General features: G+C 41.6%; 3 protein-coding genes across 10 annotated transcripts in view; 1 reads left to right on the top strand and 2 right to left on the bottom strand.

Annotated features, from left to right (window-relative positions):
* LOC123879372 (catenin alpha) overlaps window positions 1-27,966 on the top strand; it is an 87,254-nt gene that overhangs the window by 53,662 nt on the left and 5,626 nt on the right. The window contains exons 16-22 of the mRNA XM_045927042.1: window positions 11,313-11,464; window positions 17,500-17,572; window positions 18,778-18,845; window positions 20,220-20,401; window positions 20,941-21,046; window positions 22,150-22,284; window positions 26,381-26,497. Coding sequence (XP_045782998.1) covers window positions 11,313-11,464; window positions 17,500-17,572; window positions 18,778-18,845; window positions 20,220-20,401; window positions 20,941-21,046; window positions 22,150-22,284; window positions 26,381-26,497 — 833 coding nt within the window. The remainder of the gene's footprint in view (window positions 1-11,312; window positions 11,465-17,499; window positions 17,573-18,777; window positions 18,846-20,219; window positions 20,402-20,940; window positions 21,047-22,149; window positions 22,285-26,380; window positions 26,498-27,966) is intronic.
* Window positions 7-3,903, bottom strand: LOC123879354 (cholinesterase-like). The gene is made up of 4 exons (XM_045927019.1): window positions 3,601-3,903; window positions 2,281-3,214; window positions 1,469-1,622; window positions 7-175 (listed from the first exon to the last, which is right to left on the bottom strand). Exons 1-4 carry the CDS (start codon window positions 3,823-3,825, stop codon window positions 7-9), a joined length of 1,482 nt encoding a protein of 493 aa, XP_045782975.1. The 5' UTR covers window positions 3,826-3,903.
* LOC123879350 (acetylcholinesterase-like) lies at window positions 4,696-8,933 on the bottom strand. Of its 8 annotated transcripts, none has more exons than XM_045927008.1 (4): window positions 8,906-8,933; window positions 7,698-7,908; window positions 5,571-6,820; window positions 4,696-4,938 (listed from the first exon to the last, which is right to left on the bottom strand). In XM_045927008.1, exons 2-4 carry the CDS (start codon window positions 7,872-7,874, stop codon window positions 4,755-4,757), a joined length of 1,611 nt encoding a protein of 536 aa, XP_045782964.1. In that variant the 5' UTR covers window positions 7,875-7,908; window positions 8,906-8,933; the 3' UTR covers window positions 4,696-4,754. The 8 variants fall into 8 exon arrangements, with proteins under 8 accessions (XP_045782964.1, XP_045782969.1, XP_045782967.1 ...); XM_045927013.1 differs by having other exon boundaries at window positions 7,698-7,884; XM_045927011.1 differs by having other exon boundaries at window positions 7,698-7,903; window positions 8,906-8,927.

Genomic DNA, 27,966 nt, shown 5'->3' with positions numbered 1-27,966 from the left:
TTCTTTTTACCCGTATTTAACGAAGTTAGCCCAGAGCGTGGTGACCTGGTCGATGATCCTCTGGTCTTCAGCGGAGGGTGTCTCCTTGTATAGCGCCATGTCGAACTGGTAGCCCAGCTCGTCGCCGTGCGAGGCGCCTTCCGCGGTCACATTGAACCGACTTTTTGCACGATTCCTGAAACAATATTAATATTTGTTTTTTTCCATGCGTCATTGCTAAAATTTCGAATGTATGTATTTTTTTTGGGTTCCATACTCTGGACCCTATTACTAAGCCTTCAGGTCCAAAATGTTGAATTCCTAAAATGTTGAATTTTGGAGTTGCAAAATGTTGAATTCTTACAATGTTGAATTTCAATTCCCAAAGCCTCCGCTGTCCGTCCCTCCGTCTTTCTGTCAGGGGGCTATGTCTCGTGAAGCTCAATAGGTAGAGAGTTAAAATTTTTATTGAATGTGTATTTATTTCTGATGCCGCTATAACAACAAATCTATATATCTATATTCTATATATTCTAAATAATATTATAAAAGCGAAAGTTTGTGTGTGTGTGTGTGTGTGTGTGTGTGTGTGTGTGTGTGTGTGTGTGTGTGTGTGTGTGTGTGTGTGTGTGTGTGTGTTTGTGTGGCATCGGCTAGTAATAAATACTTCCAAATGACTGTTTTATAAATTAAAAAAAGTACATTTTCTTGTATGATGGTTTGGAATCCTTCGTATGCGAGTCCGACTCGCACTTGACTGGTTTTTTATATTATCTGCGTTCTTTTGTAGGATCTAAGGTTGAGATCTATACAGCGCAATTTGACTTTGTTCAGACTTAGAAACTGATAAAACCAGATAGCGTTATACCGTGGGCATAGGTCTGTCTCGTTTTCACTAAAATTTAAGTCTAAGCGTAGTTAAAGCACGCTCTATAGATCTAAGCCTTGCATCAAAGTTGTTTAAATAGCCCAATAGCGCACTAGCGGCCATGTGTGTGATTCTCTAGTGTAAAATAATATTTACATCGGTTGCACTTAGGACGTTACCTTAGATGTAGCACATTTGCTATTCTACTAATTGAGTTCGACTCGCGGCTGCGATCCTAGCGCCTCACATGCGAGTGTGATGGATGTAGGAAACGCATTTATGACATTTATGTATGAAATTTGCTATTCTAATTGGTCACCTTCGACTACATCGTACGCCTTGCCTTCGATTTTATCTGTCAAACTAAAAAGCGTCTCTGGCCGCTAGTGCGCTATTGGGCTTACTGTAGAAATTTTCGAAATTCTCGCCATACATTTTAAGCTTATTTCGTGGTTTAACGACATATTGTATTGTAGATATAAAGGGTCAGTCATTAGGAAACGATTGCGATTGTGGTTGATGTGCAGTAGTCAAACTTAACTTAGTTTTTCTTCTGTAACCATTTGTCGTAAACGCTAAGTCTTATAAAAGAAATTTTTTACTCATAGTCACATAAATTACCTTCCACCACTGTAAGAAAATACATAGTAGAAGATATCCGAAGCGCCTTTCTCCAGGTAGTTGTCGATGGACCTCTGAGCTGGGTAGTTGAAGAACCAGTCCGATTCAAACTCCATCAGGTTCCAGCGGACAGCCTCTGTCACTTCCTCGTCCCCTGAAAATTGATCATAATTGCTTCAAAACAAATCGACTCGTATCATATCTCCAATAGGAAGTTTCATATTCACTCATCGATAAAAAAACACTCGTAAAAGTTTATTTGAATAAATGACTTAGATTTTTAAAAATCCCTTAGAAACTCTTTGATTGACTGGGATAAAAATTAACCTACGAGTATGTCACTCTTCATGTTTTTAACTAAAACAATCCAAACAATCACGTCGATCCATTGCTTCATTGTGACGTGATTAAAGAACAAACCGACAAGCAAACACACTTTCGCATTTATAATTTGGGTAGTGATTCTAAAAAAACACAAGATGTAGGTACGAAGGTTCTAAATATAAATATGCTACTGCTAAAACCAAATGCAAATATTTTGCCGTAACAAATTCTCGCGGCTGGCTCGCAGTCTTGACCAACCTGACCGGTAACAATACCGTTGTCTTTTGTTGTTTTTTGAATCTGATGTTTTAATGATCTTAATTAGATAAGAATTAAGATTTATTTAGGTTAATAGGTATCATTTATTTGGGCTTCTCTTTCATATAAGGTTGGTCCAGTTTTTACTACTTGTGTATTTAGGCACAGATCTACACATACTTTCCATTTACACTCAAAACTTTTGCGATAGCGAATCAAAAGCTTCTTACCTATATAAAACCGACGAACAATATCCTCCATAGATTGAAAATTATCTTCATCGTCATCGATTATAAAAGTACTTCTTATAGAACTAAATACATTCAAATCTTCAAAATAACTTGCTGGTTTATCAGCATAAGCCACCAACTGCTCCTTACTAATAAATCCAGCTAGCACTTTAGTATTCCTAACATTCGTCATCTCAGCTACTAAAGGATGCTCAGTTAGGATACCCTCTACAACATTAAATTCCTTTTCCAAACATGGTCGAAATTTAATGAACTCTTCACTTGCTGCTATAACTAATTTAGGATCTGTTTCCGCTAAGAATGTTATTGCTTCGTCCAAATCTTCCGTTGCATGTCCCAATTTTTCAGCTAACTTCAAAGGTGCGGTTACATCCGATGAATTAATAGTCCACGGACCGAACGCTGAGCCACTTTGTAAAATCACTTGGCTGAATAACCTCTCTTGCTTCGCCATTAACTGTAATTCTACTAAAGCACTACCCGCACTTTGCCCCATTAGAGTTATTTTGTTGACATCTCCACCAAACGATGCTATGTTATTCTTAATCCATCTCAAAGCTAATCTCTGATCTTTCAACCCCTGGTTTCCTGGTATATCTGGTGTGTCCAGACACATGAATCCATATGCACCCAATCTATAGTTCATGGTAACTAAAATAATGTCGTTTCTGACGTAGAATTTCGGACCGAAGGTATACCTCCCGGCGAAGCCAGTAGAGTAACCTCCCCCGTGAATCCAGACTAGAACTGGTAACTTGTTTCTAGAACTAGCCTTGTTGGGGACGTAGATGTTGAGGTGGAGGCAATCTAGGGTTCCTGTGAGGGTGTTGTTGAACTTTTCCCTCTGAGGACATATCGCACTGTCGTCAATGGCATTGAAAATTTGGTCGAATTTTGGATACGGTTCCGCTGCCTGAAAAACAGTTAACATCATGTGTATAATATTATGTAGATTTGTTAAGTTTAACTACAAAAGTCAAATCATCACAGTCACCATCAAACCGGCCTACTACTGAGGACAGGCTCCTCTCAGAAGAAGAATGGTTTTAGGTCATATCATCATTCCCTTCTACACGCACAAAACTTTATGCATGATCATTCTTCATACGCATGGCTAAGGTTTGGAATACTCTTCCGCGGTCTGTGTTTCCCACAAATTACAATCCGGGTATCTTTAAAACAAGAGTGAATAAGCATCTTCTAGGTAAGCGCGTCCCATCTTGGGCCACATCATCAGTTTCCATCAGATATAATTGTGGTCGAGCGCTTGCCTATAATGAATTTAAAAAATCCACTTACCCCAAAAGGGTTATCCTTCTTGACTTTTCCATAGGGAATTCCCATGAACATGGAATAATCTCCATCCTCCGCCTCCAGGCCTCTGATCAGACCCTGGCCAGTTTGCACCAAGGGATCTACCCTGACCTTAGCTTCGGCATAACCCAAGATTAATATCAGAAGAGGTATTTTTAACATCTTACCACTACCAAGTTTCACTACCATTTGATGTAACTTGAAGTACATTACCTAATATCATGTTGTTCAGATGTTTATCTCAATTATCACAATAGTGATTGATAGATAGAATAGAAATCTTTATGTTTTTATCTATGACAGGACTTGATAGTATCTAAGTCAGTGTGAACTAGTGAGAGAGAGCTTTCTACTAGAAGCTATTATAGAGTGGGAGTTTTCGACAGAATGAACTTGAGTGTGGAAACTTTTGGTTGGGCCCTGAATCGACGATATGTCAAGTATTAGGCTGACGTGAAAGTAGAGGGTGTGCTCAGAAACTTCACAACTCGGTTCCTCCTTCATCGTTCTACCACAGAACAGGGAGAAACCATAAACCTTGACATTCTTATGTGATTGACCTCCAATCTGCTCGTTTTTAACCGACTTCAAAAAAGGGAGGAGGTTCTCAATTCGACGGAATCTTTTTTTTTTTTAATGTATGTTCCCCGATTACTCAAAGACGCCTGGACCAATTTGGATTTTTTTTTTTTGATTGAAAGGGTATACTTTGCAGGTGGTCCCATATAAATTTGATGAAGATCTGATGAATATCTTCACACTTGGATTTCTAGTTTCTTTTATCATGTTTGCTCGACTTCATACATACATTACACGTGTAGAAACAAAAATTATTTTTTACTTTTTAGTGCTTGTGGTTTTTGAAGTTGGTTTTATTTTTCGTTTGAATTTTTTTTTGCACGAACCGTTTCATTATATTACAAGTCAGTCCTTCCCTGTGAATTCACCTGTATAGACCAACATAATAATTATGGTTCTCCATGATATATCAAAATTCTAACTTCGCACTGCACCGGTTCGAAAAGCAGGTGTATATATTTGAGTGCTAATTACTGCTGATAATGAATACTTGCTTGTAAATAATTAATAATTTATTTAAAACAACAAATAATTTATCATAAATATAAAGCTATTTAATTCTAATTCAGTCCCCGCAGCTTCTCCCGGTTGGTCTTAAAGAACAGCTTCCAGAACGCCAGCCTGGCTTTGAAAGGTCTCTTCTTCATCACCAACTCGGAGTCTATGCTCAGGTAGTTGACAGTGCTGTTGGTGACCGGCAGCCATTTCTGTTGTAGCAACTCCGTTGTCTCCGGCGTAGGATCTCTGCAAAGAGACGAAAATAAATATCTTAATGACATACTATATCTAGCGATTATACCTAATGATGGAATGATATCTAGCGCTTAGGTTAATAAAGTCATAGTTAACCAGCCAACGGAGAATCCCAAAGATATTTCTCATTTGGTGGTTACTGACGATATGAAATCTAGATGAAAGCAGGCTAATTTAAAAGGAGTATGGTAGTTTTTAACTCATAACGATATAATATTCATAACTACATAATATTGTATTTTAAATTTTTGATTTCACACGTCACTCCTAGTGATCAAAAACCTATATTTGACAGATGTCGATTCACGATAAAACCGAGCGTTTACTCTCTCTAGTTCTCTCTGGTCTCTGGTTCGGCGCTTACCACTGCCCCTGGGAAGTCATCAATAAGCTCATCAATAAGCTAGGGATACCCAACCTCACTTCAGTCCTCGGCAACCTGGGCGGTCTACTCGGCTTCTGGAGCGAGCTTGGATGGCTGGAGTGAAGACTTCGGCGGGGAGGGGCAACGCACGCACAACAGACGGAAACGTTTAAGTGCGGAAACCAGCCCAGAGAGAAGAAGAAGAAGCTAGGGCTAGGAGGTAAAACAAAAGAAAATAGGTGGAAAAATCACATCTTACCCATATTTCACAAAGTTTGTCCAAAGTGTTGTAATCCTGTCAATCATTAGCTGGTCTTCATCCGACGGTATTCCTTCGTTTCCTGACATATGAAACAGATAACCGAGCTCATCCCCATGACCAACCCCGTCTAGACTTATATTGAATTTATTCTTGATATAATTTCTTCCTCCCTCATAAGAAAAAAGATATTGGTAAACATTCCCGGCTCTATTGTCAAGATACTTTCCAATACTCCATTGTATAGGATAGTTGTAGTAGAAATCTGATTCGAAATCTATTATATCCGATCTCACATCTTCAGTCAACTCCTCGTCTCCTACGTAAAAATTTCTAACAAGATCGATATCTTCTTCTAAATCTTCATCAATATTAAAAGTCTGGGCTATAGTGTCTTTAAAAAAATTCGGATCTTTAAAATAATCCTTAGGTTTATTATTATCTATTAGCAATGCTTCCATGCTGTTGTATCCCACTAAAATAGGCATTCCTCTTATTTTTGGTATGTTAAGATTTATAGGATGTTCAGTTATAATACTTTCTGTATTTTCGATTTGTTTTTCGACGCAAGCACGTAAATTAAGCGATAGTTCAGAGTATGCTCCTATTAACAACTTTGGATCAGCTTGTTTTATAAAATTCAGTGCTTCAGTCACATCATCTGTTGTAAACCCTAGTTTATCAGTGATTTGTAATGCTGGTGTCACATCAGTGTCATCAATACCACTTGGTTTTAACAAAGTACCACTTTGAAGTATAGCCTTGTTGTATAACTTCTCTTGTTTGGATAGAAGGTGTAATTCAACCGAACTGGCCCCTGCACTTTCACCCATTATTGTTATTTTGTTACTATCACCGCCAAATGAAGCTATATTATCCTTAATCCATCTCAAAGCGAGTAGCTGGTCTTTTATACCTTGGTTGCCAGGGACTTCTTCCGTCCCCAAACATAGGAAACCGTATGGACCAAGTCTATAATTCACTTGTACTAAAATCACATCATGTTTGACCAAATGTTTGGGGCCATAGTTGGTCCTTGTTGAATAACCAGTGTTGAATGCACCGCCGTGGATATAAACCAACACAGCCAACCTGTTTCTTGATGAAGCCTTGGCTGGCACGTATATGTTAAGACGCAGGCAGTCCAATGTGCCGATTACGTCGTTGGTAAAATCTTGAACTTGAGGACATATGGAAGAGTCGTCGTTTGCTTCATAGATGTCGTCGAATTTTTGATGCGGAGTTGAAACCTGAAAATTATGTTAATTATTAGCTAAATTAGGATATAAGTGTCAATATTTAAAAATACATAATTATGGTTTTTCCGAAACAATGTCGTCAATCGAGCCCCTGGTTAAACTTCTGAGCCAGAGGTGTCCATCAAGCTGGCAGCATTGCCGGGTATGGTCTGGGAAAGAAAGAAGCCGCACCTCCACGCTTCCGGTGTGCCTTGCGCCTTAGACTGCTTACTATCAAAAATTACAATCATGCGCCAATTTCATCATTATCATCTACTAATAGTCATCCACGGTTGGACAAAGCTCTCTTATAAGGGTTTCCGCACACCATGGTCTTGCGCCGCCATTATACAGCAATTTCCATAGACTCGTTGGCTGTCTCTGTCCACCTAGTAGGGAGTCATCCAAGACTGCTCTTTCCTGTGCGAGGTCTCAACAGTACCTTGGGACCCCAAGGTCTATCGGCTTTCCGAACTATGTATCTTGCTCATCACTACTTCAGCTTCGCAACCCGATTAACTATATCAATTTGATCCTTTGAAAAAAATGTTTTATCAGTGATAAGAAGATCGTCAAACTAAACAATCATCATCATCATCGCGTGCCTTGTTCGAAACTAAGTTTGGCGATCATCATCCGAAAAGCTTCTCTATTTAAAGCCGTCTCTTTCAACTTCGAGTAACTAAGCCCTTTCCACCCGCTTATATCGTCCAACCATTTGCGTCTTTGGTGACCTTGAGCTCTTTTGCCTGCAATTCTCCCTTCCAACACTAATCTTGGGAATGATAATTGTCCTCCTCTCTGTGAATGCCCAAAGAAAACGAGCTTCATTCGCAAGATGGTGGACACAAGTTCTCTTTCTTTTCGGACCAAACTAAACAATACTTACTCCAAAAGGGTTAGTCTGGTCCACTTGTCCATATGGTATACCAAGGAACATGTAATAGTCACCATCTTCTCCCCTTTGACCCCTCACTAGACCCTGACTGGTCTGAACCAGAGGGTCCAAACGCTCTCTGCCTTCACTTGTACCAACCAATACAACTAGGTAGAGTATCAACCACATCTTTGCTTTACTAATAACTACACTATTATCTACACTATACAGTGTGTTTTTTTAACTGGGACAGTATGGAGAAATCCAAAATCACAGGAGATACAGGGAAACTATCTTAGGTACCATAAGAACGCTAAATCGCTTGGCGACACGGCTTTGCCGGTAGGGGGGGTAACTAGCCACGGCCGAAACCTTCCACCAGACCATACCAGAGATTTAGAAATTAGAAAATTCCAAACCCCTACCGGGAATCGAAACGGCCCCGGGTTAAAACTGAGCCGATCGGCATTAAAAAAATTTGTAGTCAATCTCATTGATTTTTATGGACGACTCACGCTTGACCAAAAAGTTGACTACGTCAAAATTGTTTTTATATAAAAAGATCTAATGGTTCCTAAGACAGTTTCCCTGTACCATAGGAGGCTATGGTTTTAGATTTCCCCATACTTTCCCAGTAAAAAAAAAACACACTGTATATAAGATGTACTACACCCATCAAATATGTATTGTTACTTAAACTTTCTTACGTAATAAATTAAATTATTTCTTTATTTTTAGTGTTTGTGGTTTTTATTTTACTTCTGAAAATATTTTCTTTATGTAAAATTTTATCAACATATCAAAACTAAACTTTGTTTTTTGAAACTAAACTATTACGTACGGTCACAATAATATCTGTATCTATAAAAAACTAAACTAATACATGAGCATATCTTTTTAACCCCCGACCCAAAAAGAGGGGTATTATAAGTTTGACGTGTGTATCTGTGTATCTGTCTGTGGCACCGTAGCTCCGAAACTAATGAACCCATTTTAATTTAGTTTTTTTTTTGTTTGAAAAGGTGGCTTGATCGAGAGTGTTCTTAGCTATAATCCAAGAAAATCGGTTCAGCCGTTTGAAAGTTATCAGCTCTTTGCTAGTTACTGTAACCTTAAGGCACTTGTCGGGAGTGTTATAAATTTTTAATTTACACTTGTTGCACCTAAAAATTAACTGTAATCAGATTAACTTTGTTACTTAAAATTAAAGTAAATATTACGTCCAAACTATCTTCACTTTCCCAGTGACTAAACTAAACTACAATGATAAAAGTAACTTTGGTATGTTTTGGGTCAAAACTCAAGATTAAGGAATCAAGATTGTATTATCTTCTTTCTTACTCGAGTATTTGTGTCAGACACGGGACAATGTTTCGCACTTTTAGGCCGCGTTTTGTGTTTCCAAAAATAAGTAACACAAGTCTCTCATTTTATGTCGTATTTCCTCATGGATGAAAGCTGTGGCTTCATTCCATTATTCACATAATTACAGAAGTTTCCTTGAGATAATAATGCGGTGGGCTCTCAGATCAATGAAACAACTCTGTAAAGTTTTGAATTATTCGAATAGCAACTCTGCGGTCCGGTCCCGAATATCCCCGCGTGTGTTTCCACAGCTTGCGTAACGTCCAACAGATTACATAGTTGCAATCTTCTGCATCTCGAGAGCTTTATCTTTGTTCCCACCGCCCTCTGGGTATCTGAGACGTGGTATCAGTCGAGCCGCCTCGTGAGAGCATAGCTTAACAGGCTCTCTCCGTCACTTACTCTATACAATCGTAGTTCCAATTTCATTTGAATATTAAACAACCAAAGTCCATGAAATTTTGCAGACATATTCTAGAAACTAATATCTATGGTGTTTTAGATTTTCCTAAAAATATGTAGTTTTAAAATTACAGGGTCTCAAAGATTTGTATGTGAATTTATAAGACCGCGTAACTTTGAAACCGAATATTTTAATGGAAATCTGGAAAACCACAGGCATAGATATTAAGTTCCCGGAACGTTTCTACAAAATCCGATTGAGTATGATTGGTTGGTATTCCAATGAGAGACGAACTACGTTTGTATGGAGCGAGTGACGGAGAGACCCCTCTTAAGCCAGATAAGCCTCAGGAGCGAGTAGGTATACTGAAGAAGTGCCTACTGGAAACTTTAAGGGGTTTTCCGTTGTACTTATGACTGCCAACAAATTCCTGAAGGGTTCCGTATCATTGTACAAGATATACTTAACACTTAATTTTCCTTGATGGCCATTATGAAAATCGTTATCTTGAATTTTTTTTTTAATGGCGGCACAGAAATACGCACTGACAACTCTCTACCTCTTTATTAAGGTTTATGAGGTATGGTTATACCTCATGGACCATAATAGGTAGGGTGATAACAGATGGACGAACAGCGTAGGCTTAGTAATAGAGTTCCGTTGGCATCCCCAAAGGGATTTTCCTTTTCCCTCCAACTATGCGTAAAGCTTGTGCTAGGAGTGGGTACGATAATAGTGCAACGGGTGAGGTTTGAACCGGCGACCTTTCGGATTTCAATCTGCTCCTATAACCGTTGAGCTATTGAGGCTTATATTTGCTAATTGCTAATCAGTTAATCGTTGAAAATCGCAAGGCTCCGCAAAGGTTATCGTCCTTCATAAAATCGAATGACTTTGACCAACATAAAAATGATTTTGATAACAAATGGTCATAGAATTACCATTTGTTACCAAAATTAATATTCATGGGTTATAGGCCTTAAAAACATATTAACCTCAGGCAGTATTATGTTATAACACTTATAACTCATTCCCAAGGTCTCGCGGTCTAAAGATCACGGCCAGCTGCATGTTTTACGGAGCATCCTAAAATATCGTGATCAACCGTCAACTTTGTCTGGTAGGAGGCTTCGGCCGTGGCTAGTCACCACCCTACTGGCAGAGCCGTGTCGCCAAGCGATTTAGCTTTCCTTTACAATGCTGTGTAGAAACCAAAGAGGTATGGGTTAAATAAAAGCCGCCATAACCCTTCCAGGTTAGCCCGCTTCCATCTTAGACTGCTTCATCACTTACCACCAGGTGAGATTGCAGTCAAGGACTAACTAAAACAGTTAGTTCGGAAAACATCTACTCGTGACTGGTCCACTGATTTTTTGTCTTTGTCATTTGTATGGGATTACGTAACAGAGAAGCTGTAATAGCCTAGTGGTTAGAACGTCCGGCTCCTAATCGGAAGTCGGGGGTTCGATCCCGGACACGCTCCTCTAACTTTTCAGTTATGTGCATTTTAAGCAATTAAATTCAAATTTTTCAAATCCAAAGTATATTTATTCAATTAAACTTTTACAAGTAAATATCACTTGCTTTAACGGTGAAGGACAACATCGTGAGGAAACCCGCATGCCTGAGAGTTCTCCATGTTCTAATAGGTGTGTGAAGTCTGCCGATCCGCATTGGCATCGTTGCAGACTATGGCCTAAACCCTTCTTACTCTTATAGAAGAAACCCGTGCTCAGTAGTGGGCCGGCAATGGGTTGATCATGATGATAATGATGATGACGTAACAGAGAAAGCGCTATATTAACTTCTCTCCGTGGATAGTTCTTTCAAACTATAATGTAACTCTTGTGTTGTTCCAGTGATGTCGAAGTTCGCGGTCCGAGTGGATGCTGCGGTGTCGGCGCTGGGCGGCGGCGCGGGCGCAGGCCTGGACGAGAACGACTTCATAGACGCGTCGCGCCTTGTCTATGACGCCGTGAGGGAGATCCGCCGTGCCGTGCTCATGAACAGAGTATGTGACCCCATGCACGTGGGGTTTCCGGAAATTTTATCCCTAAACCCCTTTTACTGAACCCATTTCCAATGGCGTACATAGGAGTAATTCAGTAGGGACCTATTTACTGATAGGGCAAAGAATATCGAGCATTGAGCTGTTCCAACTAGGGTAAGCAGTGCTTTTATAAGCTGCACGCCCATCTGAATTGTTCTCTCTACGTGTAGCCTTACTCAGAAGAGGTATTTACAGGATATGTGCCGCCAGTTCCATGGGGTTTCTGGAAATGTTACCCTAAAACTCCATGAAGAGTTGTTTATTTCTATCTGCTCCACTCTTACGCGGCACCACTGGTTATAGTGGTTTTTAACCCCCGACCCAAAAAGAGGGGTGTTATAAGTTTGACGTGTGTATCTGTGTATCTGTGTATCTGTCTGTGGCATCGTAGCGCCTAAACGAATGAACCGATTTTAATTTACTTTTTTTTGTTTGAAAGGTGGCTTGATCGAGAGTGTTCTTAGCTATAATCCAAAAAAATTGGTTCAGCCGTTTAAAAGTTATCAGCTATTTTCTAGTTTTCTTGTAGAAAAGAAGGTTAGATAACCCTTAGGTTCATAAAATTCAAGTGTCAATTGACAAATGTCAAGCTGTCAAGATGGACGTTGCCTAGATATACATAATTATTTATTTGAAAATGATTTGTCGGGGGTGTTGAAAATTTTTAATTTACACTTGTTAAATAGATTTTTTAAAGAGATCGATGCACCGTGCTCATCAGTCCCATGGGGTTTCTGGAAATGTTACCCCTATGCTCTCTCCATCACTTACTTCATACAATCGTAGTTCCAATTTCATTTGAATATTAAGCAACCAAAGTCCATGAAATTTAACAGACATATTCTAGAAACTAATATCTGTGTCTGTGGTGTTTTAGATTATTCTAAAAATATGTAGTTTTAAAATTACAGGGGCTCAAAGATTTGTATGTGAATTTTTAAGACCGCGTAACTTTGAAACCGAATATTCAACAGAAATCTGGTAAACCACAGGCATAGATATTAGTTTCTAGAATATGTCTGCAAAATTTCATGGACTTTGGTTGCTTAATATTCAAACGAAATTGGAACTACGTTTGTATAGAGCGAGTGACGGAGAGACCCCTCTTAATTAATGGCGTTAGAAGTATTAGTTTCCGCTGCTTTCGAACTCAACTTTCGAAGGAACTACCTTCCTTGTGTACAATGCTCTGAGAGAGGTACCATTCGCCTCAGTTCTCATGAACAGTGTGTGTATATGCAGTTCGAAGGGGTTTCCAGAAATGCATTATGAAGGTCCGGTTGGACAATTGTCGTACCTACTAGCTATGTTGCGCTTAGTTGGATGGGAAATATTAAAAAAAAGTTAGGAATAGTGCTCCCCTTCTATTTCTAGATTTCTGGACTTTTATGCGCAATTGCACTAGAAAGTTAGAAAGATTTCTATAGGTCCCATGTATTTTGGATTTTTTATACTGAAAAAAATGGTGAATCTATAGGATGAAGAGGAACTGGATCCTGAAGATGTGGAACTCGACGAACACTACACTTTGGAAACGAGGAGCAAATGTGAGAACGGCATACTATATGTTGGCTCATACGACTTATATGTTGGTTCATTTGTGGCATGACTGTCCGTCCCATGTTTGTTCATAGGCTGTAGGGTTGTTAGGTCATAGGTGGATGTGGTAGATTGGAAATGGCGTAAATATAGTGTAGCCTTGGATGACGGAAAGACCCTTAGGCAAATTCCAACAATGATGTAGATATATCTAAACCACTGACCTCTACTAAAACTAGTAATTATGTAAATATGGTTCAGGATAGGACTCGAGCATATGAATTATGAACCAACGTGGTTTAAGCTAAAGCCAACGATTGTAAGGTGTAAATATTTTTGTGACTTAGGATGGTAAAAATAAAATAAAAAAATCACACTAATATTATAAAGGCGAAAGTTGTATGTGTGTGTGTATGTTTGTTACTCATTCGCGCAAAATTACTGAACGGATTGGGTTGTTTAGAATGGAGTTAGATTATACCCTGAAGTAGCACATAGGCTACTTTTTATCCCGGAAAATCAAAGAGTTCCCACGGGATTTTTTGGAAACTTACATCCACGCGAACGAAGTCGCGGGCATCAGCTAGTACTTTCATAATTTATAGGAAAAAAAAAAGATTCTGACGAATTGAGATCATCCTTTTTGAAGTCGGTTAAATATTAAAGCACTGCCTTTAATATTTAACCGACTTCAAAAAGGATGATCTCAATTCGTCAAAATCTTTTTTTTTCCTATAAAACTTATGAAAGTACTAGCTAAGTTGCTAAGGAAGACTGATTAGTTGTAGTGGAATTTCCATTTCGTTGGAAAAGATAAGGTGTCATTATATTTTTACGCTATTTTCAAGCACGTTTCTAGCAAATCATTGTGATTAATGATTTTTTCGGCCATTTATTGTAGTCTCATGGCATGATTGTGTCGGTCTAATAATAATTTTGGACGTTCGCATGAAATCGTTGGGATTTGTCTATAACTATTTTATTTTTTTACCATTTTGTGTTTCAGTTTGTTGACATAAAAAATCAAAGGAGATCATTCTAGCTCCATACATTTTTGGGCCTTTTCTGAAAGTGCCGGCCAACGAAAAAAAATGGTACGGATCGTTAGAACTAGCCATTTGGAGTAATAGTTAATATGGCAGAAAAGTTGTAAGATTGTTCTGAACCAAGTTATACAAGGTCGAAGATTCGTCATTTTCATACATTTTTTTGATTTCTAAAAGTGCTGGGAAACATAAAATAATGTTAGATATTGCTAGAACTAATGATTTGAAGCAATTGTCATTATGACACGAAGGCTGTGGGGCCATTATATGTCGTGTTATACAAGTCATACAAAAAATGAATATACTTTGTATAATTAATTGTAACCGATTTTATGATTTTGTACCTGTTCTGATTGTTTTATACGAATTTGAATACACATACAATTATTTTGACTCCCACGAAGTGCTGGATCAGCTGCAATGTGGACAAAATTCGTTTATACATACCTGGATTGTACGCGGCCTTGTAATACTAGGTGATCTCATCCAGCCATCTCCCAAACTTCTGCCACTGGGAATTGGGATATCGCCGGCGAGCTCTGTGATGAATGCACCATTTGGTTATACGTACTGTTCACCATAGTAACTACGGGCTTGCTTCAGTCGATAGCTGCCCAAAGCAACCTGCGTCAATTCTTCTGGAACGTGAATCTAGGAAAGTCATTGAACGGAGGATGTCGGCTTCCATGGCCTGGAAATGAGCTCTTCTTCTATTATAATTACATATTGTTTGTGATAACAAGTTCTGCTGAACTGTTTTGCTCATTGATCAGTTCATGGATTTTGTCAAGGAAATCACGTCTGTAGTACACGTTATTGTCTATCAGAACATGGCAGCTGTTTAGCGACGTTACCGCGATCCTGAAATAATCGATCACGTTACTTAATGCCCGGTCACTCTGATCAATCCTGAGCAAGCGAAAATCTCTTTTAAAGCAATTGTTCATTACTTCCACCATCCAGCGGCAAATGGTAAAAAGCTTAGATTTATTGATTTGGTCAGTAATTAGCTGGGTTTCATTTAAATGTTTTGTTTCTAGCATTTGTGTCACATAACCACATGCCTCAAGAAAGAAAGGCTATCTATAAAGAGCATGTACAGACAGATACAGGCATGTACACATATCTTCAGAAAAGCACTATTTTCTTTTTTCAGTGAAAATCATACCCTAACCACAAGTTCCGAAACCTCTAAAAGCCTTTATATTTGTTGCGATGGAACAATAATCTACACGCTGCAGCAACTTCTAATGCCCAGATTTAAAATGATACCTTAAATGATATAGAAGATTTTTACTGGATTTTTATCTTAGTCCATGGTTTTAGAGATACCATAAACAATCTTGAGGTAATCTTTCTTTCTTGAGGTGTGCGGTTATGTGGCACAAATGCCAGTAACAAAACCCAGCTAATACTGACCAAACCAATAAATCTAAGCTTGTTACCATTTGCCGCTGGATTGTGGAAGTAATGAACAATTGCTTTAAAAGAGATTTTCGTTTGCTCAGGATTGATCAGAGTGACCGGGCATTAGGTAACGTGATCGATTATTTCAGGATCGCGGTAACGTCGCTAAACAGCTACCATGTTCTGATAGACAATAACGTGTACTACAGACGTGATTTCCTTGACAAAATCCATGAACTGGTCAATGAGCAAAACAGTTCAGCAGAACTTGTTATCACAAACAATATGTAATTATAATAGAAGAAGAGCTCATTTCCAGGATATGGAAGCCGACATCCTCCGTTCAATGACTTTCCTAGATTCACGTTCCAGAAGAATTGACGCAGGTTGCTTTGGGCAGCTATCGACTGAAGCAAGCCCGTAGTTATTATGGTGAACAGTACGTATAACCAAATGGTGCATTCATCACAGAGCTCGCCGGAGATATCCCAATTCCCAGTGGCAGAAGTTTGGGAGATGGCTGGATGAGATCACCTAGTATTACAAGGCCGCATACAATCCAGGTATGTATAAACGAATTTTGTCCACATTGCAGCTGATCCAGCACTTCATGGGAGTCAAAATAATTGTACGTGTATTCAAATTCGTATAAAACAATCAGAACAGTAACAAAATCATAAAATCGGTTACAATTAATTATACAAAGTATATTCATTTTTTGTATAACTTGTATAACACGACATATAATGGCCCCACAGCCTTCGCGTCATAATGACAATTGCTTCAAATCATTAGTTCTAGCAATATCTAACATTATTTTATGTTTCCCAACACTTTTAGAAATCAAAAAAATGTATGAAAATGACGAATCTTCGACCTTGTATAACTTGGTTCAGAACAATCCTACAACTTTTCTGCCATATTAACTATTACTCCAAATGGCTAGTTCTAACGATCCGTACCATTTTTTTTCGTTGGCCGGCACTTTCAGAAAAGGCCCAATAATAATGATCTCCTTTAACACATTAAAAATGTAACGTTGAATTGTGGGTGTTTTTGGGTTTTTATGTCAACGGATGTATTGTCTAATTTGGTGTCGATCATATATAGGTTATACAGGTTGATTCATAGATAAAATAATTAAAACAAAATTATGCACAAGATAATATTCATAAAATGCTCATTAGACAGAATAAAGAACTCCTTTATTTTCTTATTTTTTTGAGACGTCCTTATCCTATTTGATGATTGTGTGGACATAATTATAATTTTTTTTTGTGATGTAACCACAAATTTTTCGTTTTTTTTCCTTTATTTGTGCTATAAGACCTATCTACCTGCCAAATTTATTCTAGGTCAACGGGAAGTACACTATAGGTTTCTTGATGGACACGACAGACAGACAGACAACGAAGTGATCCTTCACAAAAGAAAAAGGGAACCCTTATGGGTTCCCTTTTTCTTTTGAGGTAATGAACCCTAACAAGTAACAACACTGAAGTTCAGTTAAAAAATTTAAAGAAAGAAGTTTTTTCTACATCCTTTCTATCATCCTACTCCTTTTTTTTGATGATCGTATGAGCATCATCAAAGGACTAAAATAATGATCAAAATAAATAAATTCAAATTCAAAATATTTTTATTCAATAAGACTTTTACAAGTACTTTTGAATCGTCAAGAGCATCTACCACTGGTTTGGAATGCCTTTCCTACCGAGAAGAACCAGCAAGAAACTCGGCGGTTGCTCTTTTCAAAGATTTGATATACAATATTATGCCATGTATACAAGTAATTAAAGTCCCGCGCATTGCTGGAGCGAGCTGCAGGTCAAATCCACGCTCTTTTATCATTTACATAATCTTCGATAGTAATATGCTTTTCTCATGAGCATAGTTTTAATAGATTTCTTAAACTTGTGTAAATAAAATGTAAGATACCTACGAATCAGCCTGTATAGCCCCCATTGCATGTAGTCGTGTGTTGATGTGTGCGTGCATGTGTAGACGAGCGACGACCTCGACACGGACACGGAGTTCGAGCCCGTCGAGGACATGACCATGGAGACCAGGAGCCGATGTGAGTAAACCCCTTAAGAGGATCGTCCAGTTGGAAATTTTAAAAAAAAATTGGTTGTCTGTAAAGTCGGTTTACTGACGATAGTTGAACGTGACAACAAAGGTCGATTGTGCTTCTTTGTCGCTCGTTCCGCGCTCTCGCTTGCACTTCAAGCCTTACATGGAACGCCTCAGAGCGAGGTAACGCCGCATGAGTCATGTTTTTTCGTGCGTGCAGCCGGCTCTATCGAATTATAAGACGTTGTCACGTCAAAAGATTCCAATGAATTGAGAACCTCCTCCTTTTTTGAAGTCGGTTAAAAAGCGATAACGTTTTTCTCCCCGTAAATGTAGTCCAATTTCCAAATTTTTTAGAAATGTAGTAGTTACAGGGTTTAACCAGAACGCTAGACAAAACAACGACAGGTGATAATATTGATGATCACTGATAAGATACTACGAAAAAATAAGCAAAAATCCTGTATTTTTAAAAGTTCACAATATATTGCAAATAAAACATCTGGCTGACGCTAGAGGTCAACGAACATTGTGTAAGTAGGCCACTCTGTGTAAGTAGGTAGAGCATCGACTCGAATTATGCACGCTATACATTGCTGGTTTGAAAAATACTAGATCGCTAAAACTACAAAATAAGGCATTTTGTTTATTAAGGTTATTGGGATTGGATTGTGTTCAGGTTAGGTTAGTATAAAGCTTAGTTTTTGCTAGTGTTCTGGTTACACCCTGTATAACAGACAACTATGCTCGTACGTTTTAATTTTTAACCCCCGACCCAAAAAGAGGGGTGTTATAAGTTTGACGAGTGTATCTATGTGTCTGTGTATCTGTGTATCTGTCTGTGGTATCGTAGCTCCTAAACTAATGAACCGATTTTAATATAGTTTTTTTTGTTTGAAAAAGGTGGCTTGATCGAGAGTGTTCTTAGCTATGATCCAAGAAAATCGGTTCAGCCGTTTGAAAGTTATCAGCTCTTTTCTAGTTACTGTAACCTTCACTTGTCGGGGGTGTTATAAATTTTTAATTTACACTTGTAAAGAAATTTTGTAAGTACAGTCAAGTAACTAGCCAGGGCCTAAGCCTCCCAACAGACATAGGTAAAAACAAAATTGACGCACAGACCTTTGGAATCGGGGCATTCAAAGTTTTTTTTTTGAAATATGAATATTTGCATAGTACATATATAAATACTGACTGACATGTTTACAGCGAGCGCGCACACCGGCGAGCACGGGGTGGACGAGTACCCTGACATCAGCGGCATCACCAACGCTAGGGTAAGTCTCATTAGTCATTTTTATAGCGGCCCCAAACCTGTATGTATACAGCGTGTTTTTTTAACTGAGACAATATGGAGAAATCCAAAACCATAGGAGATACAGAGAAACTGTCTTAGTAACCGTCAGGTTTTTTGTGTGAAAACAATTTTAGTATAGTCAATTTTTTTGTCAAGCGTGAGTCGTTCATAAAAATCAATGATCGGCTCAGTTTCATGTCTCAGTTTTGACCCGTGGCGGGTTCGATTCCCGGCAGGGGTTTGGAATTTCATAATTTCTAAATCTCTGGTATAGTCTTGTGGGAGGCTTCGGCCGTGGCTAGTTACCACCCTACCGGCAAACCCGTGCCGCCAAGCGATTTAGCGTTCTAGTACGATACCGTGTAGAAACCAAAGGGGTTTAATAAAAGCTGCAATACCGCTTCCAGGTTAGCCCGCTTCCATCTTAAACGGCATCATCACTTACCACCAGGTGAGATTGCAGTCAAGGGCTAACTTGTATCTGAATAAAAAACCTGTCGCAAGCTATACATCAGCGTAACTTATAAGGGTGGTACTATACTAGAATTATATTACAGTCTATCCTCGTGTCATACAAGGAACCAAAAGCTTAATTTGCTATAATCCGCCAAACCAAAGAAATCTGTATGATGCGACATGCACCGCCCGCCACAGACAGATACATACAGATTTCTTATACAGATATACATGCATAGACATATAGATTTCATACAGATTTCGTTGGTTTGGCGGATTATAGCAAATTAAGCTTTTGGTTCCTTGTATGTCATGGACTTCTGCAAAATAACGCCTGCTCTATCACACTTCACACTATCACACTAATATTATAAAGGCGAAAGTTTGTATGTGTATGTGTGTGTGTGTGTGTGTGTGTGTGTGTGTGTGTGTGTGTGTGTGTGTGTGTGTGTGTGTGTGTGTGTGTGTGTGTGTGTGTGTATGTTTGTTACTCCTTCACGCAAAAACTACTGGACGGATTTGGCTGAAATTTAGAATGGAGATAGATGATATCCTGGATTAGCACATAGGCTACTTTTTATCCCAGAAAATCAAAGAATTCCCACGGGATTTCAAAAACCTGATTCCACGCGGGCGAAGTCGCGGGCATCGGCTAGTAATATTATAAAGGCGATAGTTTGTGTGTGTGTGTATGTTTGTTACTCCTTCACGCAAAAACTACTAAACGGATTTGGCTGAAATTTATAATGGAGATAGATAATATCCTGGATTAGCACATAGGCTATATACTTTTTATCCCGGAAAATCAAAGAGTTCCCACGGGATTTCTAAAAATCTAAATCTACGTGGGCGAAGCTGCGGGCATCAGCTAGTACTACATATCCTCATGTGTTTCCAGGAAGCCATGCGCAAAATGACGGAGGAGGACAAGCGCAAGATCCTGCAGCAGGTGGAGCTGTTCCGGCGGGAGAAGATGACCTTCGACAACGAGGTGGCCAAGTGGGACGACGCGGGCAACGACATCATCATGCTGGCCAAGCACATGTGCATGATCATGCTGGAGATGACGGACTTCACCCGGTGAGTCGGCTTTGCAGTCTTGGCACATTCGCAGGCAGGTGGCGCTCAACTCGAGTAGTGTAGTGCGGGTCTTCTCCGTTTGGTCGGAACGGCCAAGCGGGGGTACGGGCCTCGAGGCAAGGCCTCCTTACCCGGGTGAGGCGCAGGGCAACATTGTACCCTGGTGGAGATCTTTTAGCCGGGATTTCACCGGCTAGGGCCCGCCATCTTGGCTTACGGCCCTAGTGGGCTTCTTTGTATATCCGGTGTTGTTAGTCCGGGATTGGTCTCCGCGCGACGGCGGCGTTGAGTTCGCTTCAACATGATACACGAACCCAAGCCTGACTCTCGACGCTCGCACTAGATGGCAGCACGAGTACAATAAAGCTGAAGTACAAGAACACGCAAATCTGAATCTCACTAACAGAGTTTTCTGATGTCTGCACTATATATAAAAGTTTCAAGTCTTCTTTTTTGCAAGCGTTCTGGTTGTCTTCTGTGAATGTTAAGTCTGTATAGTTAAAAATCTGATTGAGATTTTCACGATTGTCATCGTTCAGAGGCCGCGGACCGCTGAAGACCACGATGGACGTCATCAACGCGGCCAAAAAGATCTCCGAGGCGGGCACCAAGCTCGACAAGTTGACCAGGGAGATTGCGGAACAGGTATGTTACATTATATTTTTAACCCCCGACCCAAAAAGAGGGGTGTTATAAGTTTGACGCGTTTATCTGTGTATCTGTCTGTGGCATCGTAGCTCCTAAACTAATGAACCGATTTTAATTTAGTTCTTTTTGTTTGAAAGGTGGCTTGATCGAGAGTGTTCTTAGCTATAATCGAAGAAAATCGGTTCAGCCGTTTGAAAGTTATCAGCTCTTTCCTAGTTTTCTTATAGAGGTTTTTGTGTTGGGGGTTTTTAAATTTTGAGTTATCAGGTTTGGGTTGGTCAATTTCTAATAAAAAACCTCTACATAATAAGATTTTAAAATACTCTTGTGATATCTACTATTATGGATATGCTAGAGGATGCCGCGACTTCGTCCGCGTGGATTTAGGTTTTAAAGATCTCGTGGGAACTGTTTGATTTTCCAGGATAAAAAGTTGCCTATGTCAATATTGGGACGCAAGCTACCTCGGTACCAAATTACATACAAATCGATTAAACGGATAGGCCTTTAGGAATCCTGTTCAAAAATAAATTGTAAAAGTCTAATTGAACAAAAATATTTTGAATTTGAATTCGTCGGGACTCATTGATTTTCCGGGATAAAAAGTAGCCTCCATCCCCGGGATATAAGCTCTAGCAACTAAACAACTCTATACCGAATTTCGTCAGAATCGGTTAAACTGTTGGGCCGTGAAAAGGTAGCAGACAGACAGACACACTTTCGCATTTACAATAATAGTATGGATGATATTAAAACACTCGTGTGATACAACGAGAGCTCCCCAGCGGCTCAGCACTCACACTCGTGTTTTAATAACCCCTATTATACAATAATTTCATACACCACTAGCCGATGCTCGCGGCTTCGCCCGCGTGGATTTAGGTTTTTCGAAATCCCGTGGAAACTCTTTGATTTTCCGGGATAAAAAGTAGCCTATGTGCTAATCCAGGATATTATCTATCTCCATTCCAAATTTCAGCCAAATCCGTCTGGTAGTTTTTGCGTGAAGGAGTAACAAACATACACACACACATACACACACACATACAAACTTTCGGTTTTATAATATTAGTGTGAGTATATTGTGACTGTTCCGGCAGTGCCCGGAGTCGTCGACGAAGCAAGACCTGCTGGCGTACCTGCAGCGCATCGCGCTGTACTGCCACCAGATACAGATCACCAGCAAGGTCAAAGCCGACGTGCAGAACATCTCCGGAGAGCTCATCGTTAGCGGGGTAAGCTGTGACTGTTCCGGCAGTGCCCGGAGTCGTCGACGAAGCAAGACCTGCTGGCGTACCTGCAGCGCATCGCGCTGTACTGCCACCAGATACAGATCACCAGCAAGGTCAAAGCCGACGTGCAGAACATCTCCGGAGAGCTCATCGTTAGCGGGGTAAGCTGTGACTGTTCCGGCAGTGCCCGGAGTCGTCGACGAAGCAAGACCTGCTGGCGTACCTGCAGCGCATCGCGCTGTACTGCCACCAGATACAGATCACCAGCAAGGTCAAAGCCGACGTGCAGAACATCTCCGGAGAGCTCATCGTTAGCGGGGTAAGCTGTGACTGTTCCGGCAGTGCCCGGAGTCGTCGACGAAGCAAGACCTGCTGGCGTACCTGCAGCGCATCGCGCTGTACTGCCACCAGATACAGATCACCAGCAAGGTCAAAGCCGACGTGCAGAACATCTCCGGAGAGCTCATCGTTAGCGGGGTAAGCTGTGACTGTTCCGGCAGTGCCCGGAGTCGTCGACGAAGCAAGACCTGCTGGCGTACCTGCAGCGCATCGCGCTGTACTGCCACCAGATACAGATCACCAGCAAGGTCAAAGCCGACGTGCAGAACATCTCCGGAGAGCTCATCGTTAGCGGGGTAAGCTGTGACTGTTCCGGCAGTGCCCGGAGTCGTCGACGAAGCAAGACCTGCTGGCGTACCTGCAGCGCATCGCGCTGTACTGCCACCAGATACAGATCACCAGCAAGGTCAAAGCCGACGTGCAGAACATCTCCGGAGAGCTCATCGTTAGCGGGGTAAGCTGTGACTGTTCCGGCAGTGCCCGGAGTCGTCGACGAAGCAAGACCTGCTGGCGTACCTGCAGCGCATCGCGCTGTACTGCCACCAGATACAGATCACCAGCAAGGTCAAAGCCGACGTGCAGAACATCTCCGGAGAGCTCATCGTTAGCGGGGTAAGCTGTGACTGTTCCGGCAGTGCCCGGAGTCGTCGACGAAGCAAGACCTGCTGGCGTACCTGCAGCGCATCGCGCTGTACTGCCACCAGATACAGATCACCAGCAAGGTCAAAGCCGACGTGCAGAACATCTCCGGAGAGCTCATCGTTAGCGGGGTAAGCTGTGACTGTTCCGGCAGTGCCCGGAGTCGTCGACGAAGCAAGACCTGCTGGCGTACCTGCAGCGCATCGCGCTGTACTGCCACCAGATACAGATCACCAGCAAGGTCAAAGCCGACGTGCAGAACATCTCCGGAGAGCTCATCGTTAGCGGGGTAAGCTGTGACTGTTCCGGCAGTGCCCGGAGTCGTCGACGAAGCAAGACCTGCTGGCGTACCTGCAGCGCATCGCGCTGTACTGCCACCAGATACAGATCACCAGCAAGGTCAAAGCCGACGTGCAGAACATCTCCGGAGAGCTCATCGTTAGCGGGGTAAGCTGTGACTGTTCCGGCAGTGCCCGGAGTCGTCGACGAAGCAAGACCTGCTGGCGTACCTGCAGCGCATCGCGCTGTACTGCCACCAGATACAGATCACCAGCAAGGTCAAAGCCGACGTGCAGAACATCTCCGGAGAGCTCATCGTTAGCGGGGTAAGCTGTGACTGTTCCGGCAGTGCCCGGAGTCGTCGACGAAGCAAGACCTGCTGGCGTACCTGCAGCGCATCGCGCTGTACTGCCACCAGATACAGATCACCAGCAAGGTCAAAGCCGACGTGCAGAACATCTCCGGAGAGCTCATCGTTAGCGGGGTAAGCTGTGACTGTTCCGGCAGTGCCCGGAGTCGTCGACGAAGCAAGACCTGCTGGCGTACCTGCAGCGCATCGCGCTGTACTGCCACCAGATACAGATCACCAGCAAGGTCAAAGCCGACGTGCAGAACATCTCCGGAGAGCTCATCGTTAGCGGGGTAAGCTGTGACTGTTCCGGCAGTGCCCGGAGTCGTCGACGAAGCAAGACCTGCTGGCGTACCTGCAGCGCATCGCGCTGTACTGCCACCAGATACAGATCACCAGCAAGGTCAAAGCCGACGTGCAGAACATCTCCGGAGAGCTCATCGTTAGCGGGGTAAGCTGTGACTGTTCCGGCAGTGCCCGGAGTCGTCGACGAAGCAAGACCTGCTGGCGTACCTGCAGCGCATCGCGCTGTACTGCCACCAGATACAGATCACCAGCAAGGTCAAAGCCGACGTGCAGAACATCTCCGGAGAGCTCATCGTTAGCGGGGTAAGCTGTGACTGTTCCGGCAGTGCCCGGAGTCGTCGACGAAGCAAGACCTGCTGGCGTACCTGCAGCGCATCGCGCTGTACTGCCACCAGATACAGATCACCAGCAAGGTCAAAGCCGACGTGCAGAACATCTCCGGAGAGCTCATCGTTAGCGGGGTAAGCTGTGACTGTTCCGGCAGTGCCCGGAGTCGTCGACGAAGCAAGACCTGCTGGCGTACCTGCAGCGCATCGCGCTGTACTGCCACCAGATACAGATCACCAGCAAGGTCAAAGCCGACGTGCAGAACATCTCCGGAGAGCTCATCGTTAGCGGGGTAAGCTGTGACTGTTCCGGCAGTGCCCGGAGTCGTCGACGAAGCAAGACCTGCTGGCGTACCTGCAGCGCATCGCGCTGTACTGCCACCAGATACAGATCACCAGCAAGGTCAAAGCCGACGTGCAGAACATCTCCGGAGAGCTCATCGTTAGCGGGGTAAGCTGTGACTGTTCCGGCAGTGCCCGGAGTCGTCGACGAAGCAAGACCTGCTGGCGTACCTGCAGCGCATCGCGCTGTACTGCCACCAGATACAGATCACCAGCAAGGTCAAAGCCGACGTGCAGAACATCTCCGGAGAGCTCATCGTTAGCGGGGTAAGCTGTGACTGTTCCGGCAGTGCCCGGAGTCGTCGACGAAGCAAGACCTGCTGGCGTACCTGCAGCGCATCGCGCTGTACTGCCACCAGATACAGATCACCAGCAAGGTCAAAGCCGACGTGCAGAACATCTCCGGAGAGCTCATCGTTAGCGGGGTAAAGCGAACATTTTCTTTTTTTGTTTTTTTTTTTTAGCCGACTTCAGAAAAGGAGGAGGTTCTCAATTCCTCGGAATCTTTTTGACGTGACAACGTCTTATAATTCGATAGAGCCGGCTGCACGCACGAAAAAACATGACTCATGCGGCGTTACCTCGCTCTGAGGCGTTCCATGTAAGGCTTGAAGTGCAAGCGAGAGCGCGGAACGAGCGACAAAGAAGCACAATCGGCCTTTGTTGTCACGTTCAACTATCGTCAGTAAACCGACTTTACAGACAACCAATTTTTTTTTCGTTTGAAAGTGTATACTTCGCAGGTGGTCCCATATAAATTTGGTGAAGATCTGATGAATATCTTCGGAGATGGAGAACAGAACTCCTCAATGGATAAGAGTAACTTGCTCGCGATCAGTGTTATAGCTTAGTAAACAGTAGGTTTTTAACTATGCATAGCATATTATAGTAGAGTCGGGCCACTAAACTGGGGGTTAAACTGTTGGGCCGTCAAAAGCTAGCAGATAGACAGACACACTTTCGAATTTATAATATTAGTAGGTATAGAATAAAGATACATCATCATGATCAACCCATTTCCGCCCCACTACTGAGTACGGGTCTCCTCTCACAATGAGAAGGGTTTAGGCCATATAGGTATAGATACAAAAACCAAAAAAGTTTTTGCTATAATCCGTAAACCAAACAAATCTGTATTGTGCAACGTGTAGCATGCGACATACACCCGCCCTCCCACTGCTAAGCATGCAGGAAAAGCCAGCCCAAACAAGCAATACGCACCACACAAATCCCAACACCACTCGACGCATGTTTCGTCCCGACACCGGAGCATCCTCGGGAGATGTAGACCTTACAATGCCTAATTGCAAAGGTGGTGCGTGTGGCTTGCGTGGTGGCTCGCTTTTCCTGCATGTTTATCAGTGGGAGGGCGAGCGGTGCATGTCGCAGCATACAGATTTGTTTGGTTTGGCGGATTATAGCAAATTAAGCTTTTGGTTCCTTGTATATGGACTTCCGCACAGTAACACCTGCTTCTATACAATAATCGTTTGGATGTTTAAATACCTCTCGTTTCCAGTTGGACAGCGCCACGTCTCTGATCCAAGCCGCCAAGAACTTGATGAACGCCGTGGTGCTGACGGTCAAGGCGTCCTACGTGGCGTCCACCAAGTACACGCGCCAGGGCACCATCGCTGTGAGTATTGACACCTACCATCACTTACACATGTACTATGCAATTTTAACTTGATTTGGGTCTCGATTACGGTCTCAGACCAAGAATCCAGCTAAAAAACGAGTTTATTTTCTCAAAAAATAATAAAGTTCACTTACATGAGAACAATTATAAATTCAACTATAGAAAAACAATTTTTAAAGGTACGGTAACTTTGGTAACTTTATACAATAATTAATTATTTATATCATCTTACAAATCTAATCAATTCTGACCGTAAAAAGGTATACTAGTACCTACTTTGAATAAATGATCTTTAGTTTGAGTTTATGATTTTTTGCAATTACTTAAATAATTCATGCAGTAAAGTTAAAATTCATGCAGTAAAGTTACACCCGTATTCACAAACGTTACTATGAGGTCTCTCAGTGCGCTCGGACGCACAGTGTAGGTTAAACCAATCAGACAGCTGTGTCATGTCAATTTACTATGATCTGATGAGATTATGTAAATGATAAAAAAGCTTGCATTTGACTCGCTCCAGCAATGCGCGGGGCTGCAATTGCCTGTATAGTATGGAATATTATTGTAAATTGAACAATTGAAAAGAGCAACCGTCGAGTTTCTTGCTGGTTCTTCTCGGTAGGAACCGCATTCCGAACCAGTGATAAATTATTTGACGATTCAAAAGCACTTGTAAAAGTTTATTTGAATATAAATCTAATCTATTCTATTCTATTCTATTGGTGGAACCTACACTATGCGTTCGAGCGCACTGTGAGACCTCATAGTAATGATTGTGAATACGGCCCTTAGAATCCATACGTTCAAATGATTTATCTTAAAGCGAATTTTGATTATTTTCTGTGTGCTTGTGGGATAACTTCGTCTAATTGTGACTATTGTTTTGTTTTGCGCGACTCGCCGATAAAATAATAATAACTATGTATGTATACTTTAAGTCATCATAATATAACCGCTTCAAAACATAAAACTGCTTTGAAATATAACCTCGCTTTAGCGTATACAAATATAACAGCATTTATACACACGCCCCCCCCCCCCCCCCCCCCTTCATCCTTGTAATTCAGAGCCCTCTATGACATTTAAATGGTGATAGTCTTGCAATCATGTTTCTTGCTGGTTCTTCTCAGTGGAAAGGCATTCCGAACCAATGCAATGCATTTGACAAGGCATCTCACTGTAGCGTATACGAATGTAATCGCATTTATATCCAGTCAATCCATATTCTCTATGACATATAAATCTTAACTGTCTTGTAACAGACACCCGTATTCACAAACGTTACTATGAGGTCTCATAGTGCGCTCGAACGCACAGTGTCGGTTCCACCAATCAGATGACTGTATCACGTCAATTTACAATGATCTGATTGGTGGAAACTACGCTATGCGTTCGAGCGCACTGTGAGACCTCATAGTAACGTTTGTGAATACGGCCGTGAGACTATGTGACTTCGTTCGTACTGC

Source organism: Maniola jurtina, chromosome 28 (genome assembly GCF_905333055.1).
Source record: "Maniola jurtina chromosome 28, ilManJurt1.1, whole genome shotgun sequence".
Lineage (NCBI taxonomy): Eukaryota > Metazoa > Arthropoda > Insecta > Lepidoptera > Nymphalidae > Maniola > Maniola jurtina.
The sequence above is the reverse complement of the archived record's forward strand: the minus strand, read 5'-3'. Positions and strand labels throughout refer to the sequence as shown.

What these genes read in the sequence shown, in the direction of transcription:
- LOC123879354 (XM_045927019.1), bottom strand. Translation starts at nt 3,825, where the DNA reads ATGTACTTCAAGTTACATCAAATGGTAGTGAAACTTGGTAGTGGTAAG. An exon ending in AGAAGGATAACCCTTTTGGG is followed by an intron (nt 3,215 to 3,600) that starts GTAAGTGGATTT and finishes ACTGTTTTTCAG; the next exon opens with GCAGCGGAACCGTATCCAAA. An exon ending in TGTTCGTCGGTTTTATATAG is followed by an intron (nt 1,623 to 2,280) that starts GTAAGAAGCTTT and finishes ATCAATTTTCAG; the next exon opens with GGGACGAGGAAGTGACAGAG.
- LOC123879350 (XM_045927008.1), bottom strand. Translation starts at nt 7,874, where the DNA reads ATGTGGTTGATACTCTACCTAGTTGTATTGGTTGGTACAAGTGAAGGC. An exon ending in ACCAGACTAACCCTTTTGGA is followed by an intron (nt 6,821 to 7,697) that starts GTAAGTATTGTT and finishes CATAATTTTCAG; the next exon opens with GTTTCAACTCCGCATCAAAA. An exon ending in ACAAACTTTGTGAAATATGG is followed by an intron (nt 4,939 to 5,570) that starts GTAAGATGTGAT and finishes GTCTCTTTGCAG; the next exon opens with AGATCCTACGCCGGAGACAA.